The following is a 15,055-nucleotide window of genomic DNA, read 5'->3' as shown; positions in this document are numbered from 1 at the left end:
TATCTGAAGGGAGGTGGGAGGTAAGTAGATGAGGTCAGGCTCTTCTTGGTGGTGTGTAGCAATAGGACAAGGAGTAATGGCCTAAAACTTGAACATAGGAAGTTCCATACTAACATGTGGAAGAAGTTCTTTACAGTAAGGGTGATGGAGCCCTGGAACAGATTGTTCAGAGAGATGGTGGAGTCTCCTTCTATGGAGATATTCAAGATCCATCCATCCACCTACCATTGCCACCTACTGTAGGGAACTTGCTTTAGCAGGGGAATGGACTCAGTGATCTCTTGAGGTCCCTCCCAACCTGTGCCATTCTGTGGTTCTGCAGTTTAACTGGATATACAAAGTTAGCAAGATCTGTCCTGGTTCTCAATATCAAAGAGAAATGCTTCTCGTTCCTATTCTTCACAACAAACATTGTAGAATGGAAGAAGTAAATGAAACGGTTAGATAAGTATAAGTTGAGTTTGGAAGTGTTAAAAGACAAGTGCAGAAATCGCAGTAAATTGTGATGAACACTGAGAGAATTGTCTCCATCTAAGACCAGTATCTACCTTTGCATGCATGTGACAACACAATCTATCTGGTTACTGATACTGCAGAATTTATTCTAGAGTGCTGATCTTGCTTTTGTCTGACTAAGAATTAGTCAGGTCAGCTTAAGTAACGTAATCGAGACCTCCTTTTGGAATATGATTTTACTTAAGTCAAAATAATTCATTTTATAACATCTTAACTAAAATCTCCGCTGTAGGCAAGTCCCAAAGTCCTTTTGCACACTCCAGTGTCACCAAAGTCACTGGCTCTGCTGCCATGCAGGATCATTCTTAGGCACTAGTCCCACAGACCTAATGATTAATGACATTATTTATATATGCTGTGATTTAATTGCAGCCAACATACTCACAGAGCAGCACTTTGATCAATTAAGTTTAATAATTCTTCCTATTAGTCATCAAACTGTTCTCAAGTTCTAGGAATACATAAAAGCCCTTCAAAGGTTCTATGAAAATTTATCAGAAGGACTGAAAGCTGCTTTGACAGCTTTCCAAATAGCATTAAAGTTGTTCCTTCAAAAATAAATGGATCCAGTTCTTGCTTTTTGTTTTGTTTTGTTTTTAACCTAGCCTTCTTAACTTGAATTGCTGTAAGACAGTTCGTGCACCTGCTGAGTCACTGTGGCATATCAAGTGCTTTTTGAGCAGCTGAGAGAGTTAGAAAGTAGATCTTAGCACAGCCATTGCTTTATTAGCACAGGAAGAGATTTGGGGTTCTGGTGATGTTAGTTTGGGAAAAAGCAGTTGATGATAGGAAGAAATGGTTCATGTAAGTCAATCCAGAAAGATGTGAAGAGAAGGTGGAAGGATACATGCATGGTGAATGTGTCACTGACAAATGCTGACAAATGTCTTTAGAGAGGTGGCTTTAATGTTACAAGAGCTCAGAGTGGTGATTACCTCTATGAAGGGAGAAACAAGCATCCTTCAGCCTTCAAAGTGTTATTGCTTCTGGTTGCATCTATTGCATCTGGAGATGCATCTTGCACCCTTTGCTACTTGCTGAGGCTTATTTGGGTATGTTCTTTGTATTTAGAAACATTCTAAAATATATGACTTGCTTCTTCACCACTCTTTTCTTTTGTAAAATGTTTATTTTCTCTAAATGTAATTAATTCACGTTCTTGCCTTTCATGTTGGTAATCACTTTGGGAAGTTCTCAGCTTGGAAAAGAATCACACCAGTGTGGAGGGAGAGGGGAGAGGTAGAAGACAGAAAACATGGCTTTGTTGGGAGTTATGGCACCTGTTCTGCAGCATCTTCCAGATGGTAGAAGATGCTGTTACACTATCTGTACTGCATCATCTTTGCTTTTTCTAATTAGCTCTGTCCCTACCTGACTCAAAAAGCACGGCAAAATAAAACACCTGAGATGTTAAGTAGCTTCAGCGATGATAAATAATTGTATGAAATACAGAGCAACAGAATAAATGCATGGGTTCTTCTGAGTGCTGTAACTATACTTTGGGCCCCATTAATTCAAAACTGCTTGAGCAAAGCAGGCATGATCTAATCTTTTAAGCTCTGCAGGATTTTCTGGTGCATGTTTGTCTTAGAAATGGCAAATGAAGTGAATGTAGAATATAATCTGTTACATGTGTTTTGACTGTACACAGAAGATGTAGTCACTGCCCAGGAATAGAGAATCCAGGTGAATTTCCTGTTGGTTGTGTTCTCCCCCCCCCAAAACGCTGAAATACAACAGTTAGATGTTTCTTGAAATAAAAGTGTACAAACAGGGAACTGATTGATGTGAGTACCAGATTCATGGGAAGAGCTCTGAGTCTCCTGAACAGCCTGACCTGGTGGGTGGCAGCCCTGCCTGTGGCAGGGGATTGGAACTCTGTGATCTTTATGGTCCCTTCCACCTTATGGTTCGGTGTGTAGGATTTGAAGAGCAGGGGATCTTGCAGCATGGTCTGGGTTGTGAAAAAAACTCAGACACTCAAGAGAGATTTCTTGAAAGTTGATCCTCCTTGCACGCTGTGCTTAGGTTTTCTGTATCTGTCCTCTGGAGGCGTTGTATTACAACTGAAGAGGGAATTGAAGTGGATAGGAGGATAAGTATAGAATTCTGCTAAAAGCATCTGAAATTTAGGTTTATCTCGGCTAGTAATTAAGCCAAATGGTGATTCTGTAGCTAAAAATTGGCAACCTCCTTGCTTAATGACAGCTTGAGACAAGCCAGGCTCCTAATAATTCCAGGAAAGAGTATTTATTTGCAGGGAGCTTTGGGTTGTTGACTTTTCTAGATACGCCTTCATTTTGAAGGATACTGTTTGTAATCCTATAGGTCCCCTGGTTGTTTCATCACTGTTTTTCTCTGTCAACAGAAAACCAATTAAAAATCAAAGAAGAAAAAGACGAGGTAGAGGAACAGTCAAAGGAATTGGAAAGTCTTCCACTTCCTGTGGTCAAAGAGGATGAAAACATGATGAAAATAGAGAAGGCTGAAGAAAAAGAAATTATAAAATTGCCAGTAATAGTAAAATTAGAGAAGCCTTCGGAATACAACGAAGAGAAACAAACTGTCAAAGAAGAAAGTGACTCCTTTAAAGAAAATGTCAAGCCTGTTAAAGCAGAGGTGAAGGAAAACAAAATAGAACCAAAAGACCTAAAGGAAGTAAAAAGTTCTACTGACAAAATAGCAGTTCATGAGCCCGAGAGGTTAGAATTTTGTGTTAATGTCAAAACTCCCCAGGAAATTGTGGAGAAATCTGTAGAAGAAAGCGAGAAACTTAAAAATGACCAGCAGGCAAAAATACCCCTTAAAAAGCGAGAGATCAAGCTGACAGATGACTATGACAGTCCTATAAAGGGGTCCCTGTGTAAATGTGTGACTCCAACGAAGGATGTCTTGAAGGAAGAGGGGAAACCAGAAGAAGAAACTTTTAAGAGAGTCCCTACAATTACTGCTTTATGTCCCGATGGGAAAGTGCTGGTAAATGGAGAGGTTAGCAGTGAAAAAATAACCCCAAGTGTCATACAAAATAATAGGTCTGAGCACTCGGTTGGTACAAAGGAAGACAGCAGCTCATTAAAAGAGAAAAACGGTAAAAGTGGGGAAAAGGTATCAGACCCCCTAAATTCTGTTAGTAAAATTATAAAAGCATGTGAGGTTGAGAAAAATGCAGTAACTGTGGTGAAAGAGCTAGGAGCTGTGGTCTCTGAGGTTTCAAATCAGAAAGTGCCTTTAAAGGAGGAATCTAGTCCCGTGGAGAAAGAGAACCTTGACAGTCCAGCTACTGAGATGGTAGTGGAAGAATCTTCAAACTCTGAAGACTGTGCCAAAAAATCCGAAGAGAAACTAGCCACCATAATCCAAAAGGACAGACTGCCACCCAAAGAATGTTTAGAGAAGCTGGAGAAGCCCACAGATGCATCTGCTCCTGCAGAACTGCCCAAGCCTGCGCCGTCTGAGGAAGAAACCTTGGAAAGCAGAAGCGAGCCTGAGGAGAAACCTGATTCTCCCAAAGCTGCTGAGACACCTCCTCCATCTTCTTCTCCTTTGACTTTAGAGAAGCCTGTTTTGGAAGGGGAGGGCTCTGATGCTAAACCTGCTCTCCTTGAGGAGAGCCAAGGAGAAGAAAAATCCAGCCCTGAAAAACCAGAGGAAGAGCCTGAAGCTGCCAAGCCAGAGCCAGAGGGATTAGACGATGCCCATGCGTCCAACCTAGAGAACTCCTCCGAGAGTAAAAAGGATTCCCCAACACCTAAAAGCAAATTTAAGTATAAACTAGTTTCTGAAGAAGAAAGCTGCACAACAGATAATAAAGAAATAACTTCTGAAAGACAGAAAGAAGGGATTAAATTAACTATCAGGATCTCCAGTAGGAAGAGAAAGGCAGAAACACCGCCAGAAGACGTCACTGCTGGCCGCACGTTAAGGAGATCCCCAAGGATATCTAAGCCTACTCCGAAAGTTGCGGAGACTCGGGATCAGAAATCTGACAAAAAACGATCTGAAGAGGAAGAGGAGAAACCTGCACATAAGCAGGAAAGAAAAGAAGATGCAAAAAAACAGGAGAAGGAGTCAAATTCTAAGGTTAACAAGGTAATATAGTTTTACTGTCTGGCGTTGCCGCAGTCTTTCCTAATAGGAGTATATGTGTTTACATAAGAATGTTAAGGATTACTTCCCTTTGGTCAGCCTGGAGCTAGATTTGCAGTCTGGTTAGTGGATTCAACCAGGTTAAAACCACCCCCTAAGAGAGTGCTAATATCTGTTGACTTAGCAGCTTCTAACATTTTTCATGTAAGCCAAACAAAAAAGACCAAACCAGTTCAAGTGAGTTCTTTTAAAACATGACATGATCAGACCTGACTCAGTCTGTGTGGCTGAATGGAGGCTTCCATTCTTCCAATGGAGAAAATGCTGTGGATTTTCTGGGTGGATGCTTGCTGGTGTCTGGCTGGCCAGTTTGAGAATGAGCGTAAGCAAAGAAACAAATATTATGACTTCTTACACTTGGGATACATAATTTGCTCTGGGCAGAGGTGTCTTTTTCATACAAAAAGTTAAATGTGCATCTGTACAGTGCTTGTAAATCAATGTAATGATCAACAGCTTTATTCATTTAACTTCCTGATGTTTCTGGATGTGCAATGCCAAAGAAAAGCAAGGAGGAAAAAGCAGCCTGTATTTTCAAGTATGCTCTTTTCTATCAATTTGAAATCCTCTTCATATTTCACTCCTGTGCATTTCCTTATTGTTCCTCTAGTTTTACCAACACACGCACATACTCAGCAAGTTCTGAATAACCTTCATAAAATGAACAGTTTTACTGATTATCTATCTTTTTTTTTCTTCTTGAAGAGGTTCTTTAAAGATAGATTCAAAATAAAGATGACGTATGATGAAGCCTCAAATTAAATTAATTCTCTCATGGATTTAAAGTACAGTTTTCTATTAAAGTTTAGTGAATAATGACATCACTAAAGAGACAGAAGTTAATGATAAGAACCTGAAATGAAATTTTACCAGTATGATGTATTGCTGCGGTGTGAGTGTGTCCTGCAGAATGTGTTGTACAGTTTGGTTAGATAGCTGGTTCAGAACAGCGAGTAACCTGGTCATAAATGAGAAGTGTTTTGAGCTGAAAAACCTAGGGAGGGTATTTTCCTTTTTCAATTTCTGGAGGGTAAAAAGTATTTGTGAGAACTTGAATTTTTGGTATATTATTGTGAAGTTAAAATGGCCTGGTTGTAGGAAGTACTTTTAACTAATGCAAAATGGGATTCTGAATTGTAATTGGAATTCTGTTTTTCATCCAAAATGTATCTTAAACAAATGTCTGATAAAACTTAACACTTCACGTAGTAAATGAGAGAAGTCATTTTTCCAGTCCTTAAAATAAATAAATGTCCAAATAAGTCACTGGTAAGACATGTGGTTATTTTATTAAGGTAGGTATGATATAAAGGGGTGAATGCCCTTTTCAACTAGCATCTGATGAATCGTTTTTTTACTTATGAAAAAGAATGGAAAAGTGTAAATGTGAAAGCAGACTGTGCCCTTACATGGTACACTGATTTTCTTTCAGAAAACTCTGCCTGTCATAAAAGAGAGCTTCAAAAACACTGAAATTAATGTACTTGTTAGAGTGTAAGCATGTTTCCTAAAGCAAAACGAAAGAGATGAAGTGCATGTTAGAAAAGAAAAAAAGCCAACTATACGTATACATATATTCAGTTTGGATTATGGAGAACTATCATAAAAAAACATCAAATGTGGAATTCACCATGTTCACAAGAAGGCCTCAGTCACTGATCTGTCTTTGTGGTCTGAGATCTCATTTGAAAATTTCTCTGCAGGTAGATATGTAGTTTTCTCCCTTTAGTATCCTGTTGAACTTCAGGGCTCATTGAAGGTGTCTGTTCCTTGAAATGTTCTCTTGTGAAATTATTGCAACTGTTCTGATTGAGATGAATCACTTTACTGTAGAGAAAAATATCTTTTAGGATCTGGAAAGAAACTGTAAGTTTCCTTTGTGTTTTCTCTTTGAAATGGTATCACTCAGAGGAGCAAAGTTCGGTGGACAGGTACACGAACACGTGGCAGGTGGAAATACTCAAGCAATGAAGAAAGTGAAGGCTCAGAGAGTGAAAAAAACTCTGATGATGAGGAAGAAGAGGAAGAAGAGGAGGAAGAAGAAGCTGCACCTGCTGACGATGATGAACCGTGCAAGAAGTGTGGCCTTCCCAACCACCCTGAGCTGGTAGGCTTTGGGGGAAACCTTCTGAGTGATTCAGGCAGTTCTGGTTGATCAGAGGAGTGTCTGAAGGTACACCTTTGATACACCAGTCTTTGCGGTGGCCGTGTGTAGAAGCTCAACAAGCTTTCAGTGCTTCTGATGTTTATGGTCCTGGTTCATCACTGGTACGTACTGTCATAGATTCTTCTTATTAGAAGAATATACAGCCTTGCACTGAGCATATTCTCAGGTGTGTGAAAGATATCCCAGCACGGTTGAGACAGTTAGAATGTTAGAGATGTGTATTCCACCAGCTGGTCACACAGTTTATGTGAGCATTATTGCTCAGTTTTAGTGGAAATAGCTTTCCCAACTAAGGAGGAATCGCAGTAGTTGGTTCTGCATACCCCAGAGAGTCAGTGAGTCTGTCTTTGCCACCCTGGACATAAGAACACCCCAGCTGAGGAAACTGCCTAAGATTGCTGTGCTTCCCTTCTGGCCTGCATGGCCAGGTTTCCTTCATGTGGATGTAAGTGCACAGGGAAAACAGTTCCCACCACATCTTGTCCAGATGTAGTTTTCTACTTAGTCCAGGGTCTGGAAAGCATTACAGGATTCCATAGTACGTGTATGCAGTCTGTGTAATCCAGTAGTGCTGAGTTGCCTGAGAATACAACGCAAGATGAAATCTGGTGCTAAAGTGGAAAACTGTGATACATAAACTTGCTCATAAAAACCACCCGTGGCCTTGGAAACATCCAGTGATAAGTGATACAGGATTTTTTTTGGTTTTGGCACAGTCCAAAGTATTTATGAAGTGCTTCTGTGTTGGCAAGGAAAACAGTTCTGGAGCTTGTTACACGTTGCGAATGCCAAAAGATATTCATGATTTGTTTTGTTTCAACAGATTTTGTTATGTGACTCCTGTGACAGTGGATACCATACAGCTTGCCTTCGCCCTCCTTTGATGATAATCCCTGATGGAGAATGGTTCTGCCCACCTTGCCAGCACGTATGGTTCCTGTTCCCCTTCACTTTCAGCATTGTGGTTGTGGAAATTTGTTGGGAGTTTAACAGTTTCTTTCTTTCATCTTTTTTTTTTTTGTTACAAAGCAGACTGTGATGCATTGTAGAGATGCTGATCTTCCCCCTTAGCCATTAGTAAAACTGTTTTATGAGGTGGTTTTCCTTTCCATTTCTTTCTTCTGTTAGTGACAAATACTGCATGTTGCTGTTTTTTTCTTATGCTAAGCAACTTAAAGAATAACGTAGCATTAACAGTATAAAATCATAATTTTATCCTAAGAAGCATCACATTGTCATCCAGGAGGGGGAAGCATAGAGTCATAGAATTTCCTGAGTTGGAAGGGAGCCTTAAGGATCAAGTCCAGCAAGGAATAATCAGGGATCAAAGCAAGCAGCTGTTTCTGAAGTACTGTTCCTCCTTCAGAGACATTTGCTAAGAAGCTGGTAAAGAGAGCTGCCATTTCTGGTTAGCATCTCCTAGAAAACCAAATGTTTTCCCTGCTGAGTAATAGACAGGTATGAGCACTTTCACAAAGGTTACAAGCTGCTTCTTAAAAAAAAAAAAAAAAGGTTAAAAAAATGTGCATATGTCTTGTTTAATTTTAAGTACATCTAAATAGCAGGAATTGCAGTGGTGATGCTTGGAAGGATAAGCCAGAGAGAGTGCAGTGCTGTTCCTGCTAAATGAATGGGGAAGATCTCTGATCTTCCTTTCTTTTAGATGACTCCTTTGTCAAAATGGCTGTTGCTCTGCAAAATGCTTGCCACCTTGACCTGGTGTGACACAGCTGTATTGTGCATTGGCTTTCAGTTGTCTTCTGAGAAGTAGTTTGGGTTAAGTAGTCGTGATCTTGAATCGCGAGAATGTTCAAGAATGTTTTCTTCCTTAAACAATTTCTTATTGCTGCTTGCAGTTAAGTCATCTCCTTGCTTGGTTGCTGTTTAGTAATTTTTAACATGAAAAATCACAGATTTGTGCAACTGTGATGATGATCATCCTTGGAAATAGTGTGATGAGGTATGGACATGAAACAAGGCACAGCTTGTCCATAAAAAGTCATTGTTCCACATGGCTCCTGGATTATTAAATGGCATTCTATATTATGGAATATTTGGTTAAAAATATTTGGAACCTTTTATCTATGGTGTCTATAGACTCACATCTCTCCAAAGGTTAAGATAAATACCAGATAGCACTGTTAACACAACTATGTGTTCGTATGTTGCCATGAATAAATAATGCACAAAGCGTCTGAGCAGGAGATGGAAACAGTTCTGAAAGAAACTAATCCTGTGTTTCATTCCCTTAGAAATTACTCTGTGAGAAATTAGAAGAACAGTTACAAGATCTGGACGTCGTCTTAAAAAAGAAGGAGCGTGCAGAACGCAGGTACTGCTGTAGGGCTGTGTTCACAGCACACTGACTGTACGTGCATTGAGGGAAACTGGAGCCCAGCCCAGTTTTGTCTTCACACTGATTAGTGGTTATTGGTGGTGCAGTGCTGGGAGGGCTTACAGGAAAGGTGGAAAAGTCCAATAATTAGAAAAGAAAAATAGCTTGCAATGAACTTGGGTCAAGGTGTCAGGAGGTGATTTTGGCTTTCCCACAGCTGTACTTCAATGGTTTTCAGCACTGGTTCAGCTGCATGTTATTAGTACTGTCATCCACGTGTAAATATCCTGCTGACAGCAAGGTTAAGCTCTGCTTTTGGTATAAAGGTAATCCAGGTTAGTGTGGATTTAGTTTCTGAATCTTGTTGCTTTAGTTTCTGTTAAACTTTACCTGTTTTACAAGATGGTGCAGTTGCCATAGTGCATCTGAGTCACAGCTTTGGCTGACATTTTGCATTCACTCCAGCCATTTCCAAAGGCTCAGTGCAAACCAGTCTGCTGTGTTTGTGGGCAGCATCCTTAGTGCTTGAACATCCTACCTGCAGTTTTCAGATCTGGTAAAGAGGGACATGAAACAGAATTTGCATAATATACAGCTTGTGTGTTGAGCACTCTGTAACGTTCAGTGACATCTGTATGCATTATTAAGCACAATTTTGCATTAATTGTATCTTAAAAGGCAAAATTCACCTGAAGATGAGACGTCTTTAAATACAGTAATAAGGCAGGTTTATATTTGTAGCATGACACTGACACCACATGAGATACAGTGATCTGGTGCTTGCGAGAGTGGAGCAGAGTCCATGTTTGTGTTCAGCCTCTGTCAGCCCTCCTGTCTGTGATTGCTGTTGTAGCAGCAACAGTGACAGTGGCAGGTCAGGTACCAACTGTTCTCAGCTTCTGCTCAGAGTGGATCTAGTAAAATTCACTATAGTGAAATTACCCTTGGTTTGCCAATTAGTGAATTTGTAGCTGTGAGAACAAAGCAATTAGCTGATTTTGTGAGTGAGCTCAGCTTACAAACAGCCTCCATCTGTGCAGGAGTGTGGAACGCAGAAGAACTGTATCTGCTGCTCTGTTTTATGGTGGGAAATCTCATTGCTAGTGAACAATATTTTTGGTCTTACTTTGGTAAATATTCTGCTGGCAACCATTACTTGGAATGCAGTTTTTTTCCATCCTGTCGTACTTCTTTGAACTCAGTGGTATTGCATGGGAATGTGGCTTTCTAACTGTTACAGGAGAGCACACAGTCAATACAGTAGCAGTCTTCAGTGTCTGAAACAGATGTTTCACAACCATTTTGCAATCTGATCCTCATTCCAAATTAACCTAATGTTTTCTGTTGTAAAGGTTTCCTTTAGAAAGAGAGAAGTGAGTTTGGGTTGTAAAGATTTTGTGATACACTAATTGAATATCGAAGTTTTTCAGCCTAATGGTGGTGTATTTTAGTAAATTGCCAGGTGAGAAGGCTGAAGAGAGCATGAGTTGTGATGCTAGAGGAAATGATAGTCTGCTCTTTTTTATTGTTGTGTAAATTACAGTTGGTTGTTTGGGGCACAGGAACACTTTAATGTTTCTATAAGATCACAGAGTATCTCTTGTCTGTTTTGCTGGGGAGGAGAACAACTGTCTGTCTCACCATGGGCACTCACACTTAACAGCTTCTTGTACTGTTATCAGATTCAGTGTTGGTTTTTGAACAGGTGACACTGCTGTGCTTGTGCAGTTATTCCCAACCTTTCAGGAATCTGACTAAAATTGATTCAGCTGTTCAGCTGTGTTCTTACATATCCCCAAAGTGCCACAGATGTTCAGTGAAAACTTTTCAGTTTTGTGACGACTCTGACAAATAACTACACCAAAGTCATGCCTTTATTTTTCTCCCCTTCCTGACCTGGGGATGCTGCTGCAGCAGCCTGGCTGAATTTCAGGTGTCTGCACTTAAACTCCCGTAGTCATATGCTATGACAAGCCAGAATAGGCATCAGAGCTGTTCTGGATGCCACTTTTAATCTTACTAGAGACTCTCAGACTTCTTTATAGAAAATCCTACTGGGGATTCTCTACTTCTTGCAGGCCACGTCAGGCAGAGCACTTCCTTTCATGTACTCCTAGCTTCCCTGTAGCAGTGTTTTCTAGGTCCTTATGTGTTTGTAAAGAGTTGGGGCCCATCAGCGTCCAACAGTTCCAAACCTGTTGGTGAAGATGTTTACACTGTTGGATGGTGTTACTGAAGTGTTAGTGAGTGCCTAAGCAAGGGGAGGTAAAGCAGATCTCAGAACCTTCGTGGATCATGCTTAAAAACAGCTGAATTTTTCTCATGCCTCCCATTTCTTCACGCTTTGCATTAAAAGAAATGAGAAATGGAAGAGACCATCAAAGACATTCACTGTATATTAAAATGTTTTTATTTGTAGTTCCTTTCTGATTTTAGGAGTTGCATTCCTTTCCTCAAGGTGCTACTTGATCGCATTTTTAGAACACAGTGACTTTGCAAAGGGTAAAATTTCCTCCTCATCCAATTAATCTCATTGGTGCTCAGGATGGACGTTTCTTTTGGTCTGTCACTTTGGAGAGGTGATATTAGGAGGCACAAACAAATACTTTAATAGAAAACCAACATTTTCTATTTAGATATGATACGGAGTTGTCAAAGCTTATGGTCTTTTTGGCTTTAAAATAACCTAAAATCTATTTGTACTCTCCGTTAGTATTACTTTAGGAACTATATGTGTTTGTGGTATTTAATTAAAAAAATACGATGCTGGATTCTTTCAGTAGATAGTTCTCCAGAAGATTGTTGTGTAAAAATATACAGTGCAGAAGGCTGCTGAGAAAACTACTTTAAAATCGACATAGATTCATTCCAAATTAATCAAAGTATTGGAAACCAAATTTTTACTCATAGATGCCTGTAATTATTTGCACAAAATGATGCACATTTGAAGCAGAGGTGTTGGGTCATAGAATCCTAGAATGGCTTGGCTTGGAAGGGCCCTCCAAGATCATGTGGTTCCAAAACCTTGCTGCAGGCTGTGTTGGTCAGGTTGCCCAGTCACTAGCTGAGGTCACCCAGGGCCCCATCTAACCTGGCTATTAACGCCTCCAGGGATGAAGGGCAATTGGGTAGAGGTGTGGATGACTTGTGTGCATCCTGTTGCAGTCTGTTGTAATGGGGTGTGTGCTCAGTGCAGCTACGCAGGGTAACTGCAGAAGTTGATTAATGCAGAATCTTTATCTCAGAAAATCAGGAATTTAAAGTTTAGCATTGGTTCGTGCATGATTTCATTTCAACCGTGGTGACGCTTCACCAGATCTTGAAAGCTGGAGGTCTTCTGGCAAATGACTCGTTCATACCTTGTTCCTGCTGCAGCTGTGTTCTAAATCACTTTTATTCAAAATAATAGTAAAATCTATAGAGGTATTGATCACTTTCAGAGTCCTTGCAGGTTCACCAGCTTTCTTCGTTACTTTCATTTATTTAAATTATCTCTTATGTTCATGGAAAAGGTTACAGATTGCCTACTTAGGCCAAAGATCAGAACCCAGTGATGTTGGAGAGGTGCTAGGATGTCTGAGGCATCTTGGGGCAGACAGATGTTCCACTGGAGCAGCAAGCAAAGGCCAGGAGCCAGACATGGCAATTCAGTTGGCAGTGGATGCTTGCTAAGCAGAGCTTGCTGCTACTGCCTGAGCTCAGTTTTACTTTGATTGAATCCTGTGAGCTGCTGTGGACCATAAGGGCAGCCTACTTTTCCTTACAGTAGTTTTTCTTATATTTGAGCACTGTTCTCTCTCCTGGTTCTCTGGACCAGGTGTCCATGCTTCTTCAGCTTTTCCTGCACTCCAGTAATTCCTACCAGCTCATCATAGAATGTCTTCATTATCCTGCAGGCTGTTCTCTTGCCCATGCATCCTTCAACCACCGTGCATCTTCAGACTCCGTTCTTTGTGAGGACTCTTTGGAAATCACTTACCATATTCATACAGGAAAATATAATCCCGTGGGATTTAATATGTAATTCCAAGAGTAATAACTTTTCAGTTGGTGCATCCTCCTGGGATGGTTATGGTGCTAACTGCAGTGTTATTTTGGATATCTGCAGTCTTTCTGTGAGCTTATTTTCTTTTTTCTCTCCTAAAGAAAAGAGCGACTGGTGTACGTGGGTATCAGCATTGAGAACATCATTCCCCCACAGGTAAGTTACTGTGTCTGTGTTGTATTATTCTTTTATTGTCTACACTTCTCAAGGAAGAAGGTTCTGAACGGCATGTTAGAAGAGTATCTTGGAAAGAAAGATGAGTGTATTTGTAGGACAGAAACAATTCCAGAGTCTTCCTTTTAGTCTGAACTTGAGTTTAGCGGAGGGGCTTTGGGACCCTCCATCAGTGAAGAATCTCAGAATCAACTTCTCCCATCAAAATTGGGATGTCAGTAGAATCCATTGGCATTCTGTGAGTTAGAAGGGTAGGTATTCAGTTTCATTAACTCTGGTATCCATGTCTGAGCCGGAGCCACAGCCTTCCTTTAGAAGCGATGGAGGGAGATGAGTGTTTTCTGGCTTTTGATAGGGGTGAGAGGTATGGGAGGTACTTCCCTCCCAGAGATGCATATTGAAGTTACATTTGATGAAAAACTATCAACGTTTTGTGTTTTAGTAACAAATGCTCCCATGTGATTTGACTTTACAGAAAAGGAGAAAATAAATCTTTTTGTTGATGTGGAGACTGTCCTTTTCTCACTTCTTGAATACATTTTCAAGTGAATTTCTTCATGTCAGTCAGATGCCTTCATCCAAAATTATGTCATCTCTTCTTCCATGAGAGTTTAAAACAAAACTTCTGTTTAGGTATAGACTTTCCTCTCTGACAGTAAGAAAGCCAGCTTTCTCCCTCTGTCTCTGGATAGCAGATAAATGGTAACAGATTTTGCAGACTTGCAAGAGACTCTGTGGCTGAGAGTCTGAAACTCAACCCAGGCACGGATTTTTAAGAAATGAATAAATTGGAAAGAACGTCATAAAATTAAACTGTGTGGATTCCATCAAAGCTGCACCATGTAAAGGCATTTGTAGTGGCTCACACCAAAGCCAGCCCCTGCACAAGACACCCATGCTGTTGGCTGTACGGGTCAAAGAACGGTGTGGTGGCACAGGGGCAGAGTCAATGTACACAGAGACTTACCTGAGCAGTTTGTTCAGCTTTGCTGCATTTACAGGTGCTGGGAGCATCACCTGGCTGCTGTAGCATTAACACAGTGGTGCAGTGGGACCTTTGAGTGACGTGTCTGTGTGTGGTGTGAGCACAGGCATGAGAAATCTGGAGGGAGTGAAGAGAACTTCTTGATACTTCTGTCTTATGTCAGCAGGAGCCAGAAATCCCTGAAGGTCAAGAAGAAAAAAAGAAAGATTCCAAAAAGCACAAATCAAAGCTGCTTGAAAGGAGGTCTACCAGAACCCGGAAATGCATAAGCTACAGGTAGGCAGCTTGTTTAAACAGCTTATAAAAATAAAGCATACCATCATTTTCCTTCTCATTCATTCAACCTCCTGCTTCTCATGCACACTTTCACATTTAAAAGAGAGGCCAAATTAAAGTGTCTGTGTTGTTTCCTCTGAATACCAGTTATGCTGGATGTTTGTGAAACAGAGGTGCTTATTACTTTGTATACTGAAAATGGGATGCATAAGAAGTTAAAACACATGGGGTGCTTTGTTCAGCAATGCTGGAGAAAAAAATGGTGTTATTGCAGCTCCAGCTTGAAGTTAAAGCAAGTGGATTACACTCCTGCTTTCTGTTGTAAGGAAAAACTTTTGCTTCTCTCTAAAGGCCTGCAGTTTCCATCTCTTTTTTTCCTCTTTGGGGACTGGAGAAGAGAACTGCTGCCTA

General features: G+C 40.5%; 1 protein-coding gene across 1 annotated transcript in view; it reads left to right on the top strand.

The window, feature by feature from the left end:
* RSF1 (remodeling and spacing factor 1) overlaps nt 1-15,055 on the top strand; it is a 54,690-nt gene that overhangs the window by 28,615 nt on the left and 11,020 nt on the right. Inside the window, exons 6-11 of the mRNA XM_052669467.1 lie at nt 2,885-4,605; nt 6,572-6,769; nt 7,653-7,757; nt 9,082-9,161; nt 13,311-13,365; nt 14,535-14,644. Coding sequence (XP_052525427.1) covers nt 2,885-4,605; nt 6,572-6,769; nt 7,653-7,757; nt 9,082-9,161; nt 13,311-13,365; nt 14,535-14,644 — 2,269 coding nt within the window. The remainder of the gene's footprint in view (nt 1-2,884; nt 4,606-6,571; nt 6,770-7,652; nt 7,758-9,081; nt 9,162-13,310; nt 13,366-14,534; nt 14,645-15,055) is intronic.

Source organism: Tympanuchus pallidicinctus, unplaced genomic scaffold, assembly GCF_026119805.1.
Source record: "Tympanuchus pallidicinctus isolate F22 unplaced genomic scaffold, pur_lepc_1.0 scaffold11, whole genome shotgun sequence".
NCBI lineage: Eukaryota > Metazoa > Chordata > Aves > Galliformes > Phasianidae > Tympanuchus > Tympanuchus pallidicinctus.
The sequence above is the reverse complement of the archived record's forward strand: the minus strand, read 5'-3'. Positions and strand labels throughout refer to the sequence as shown.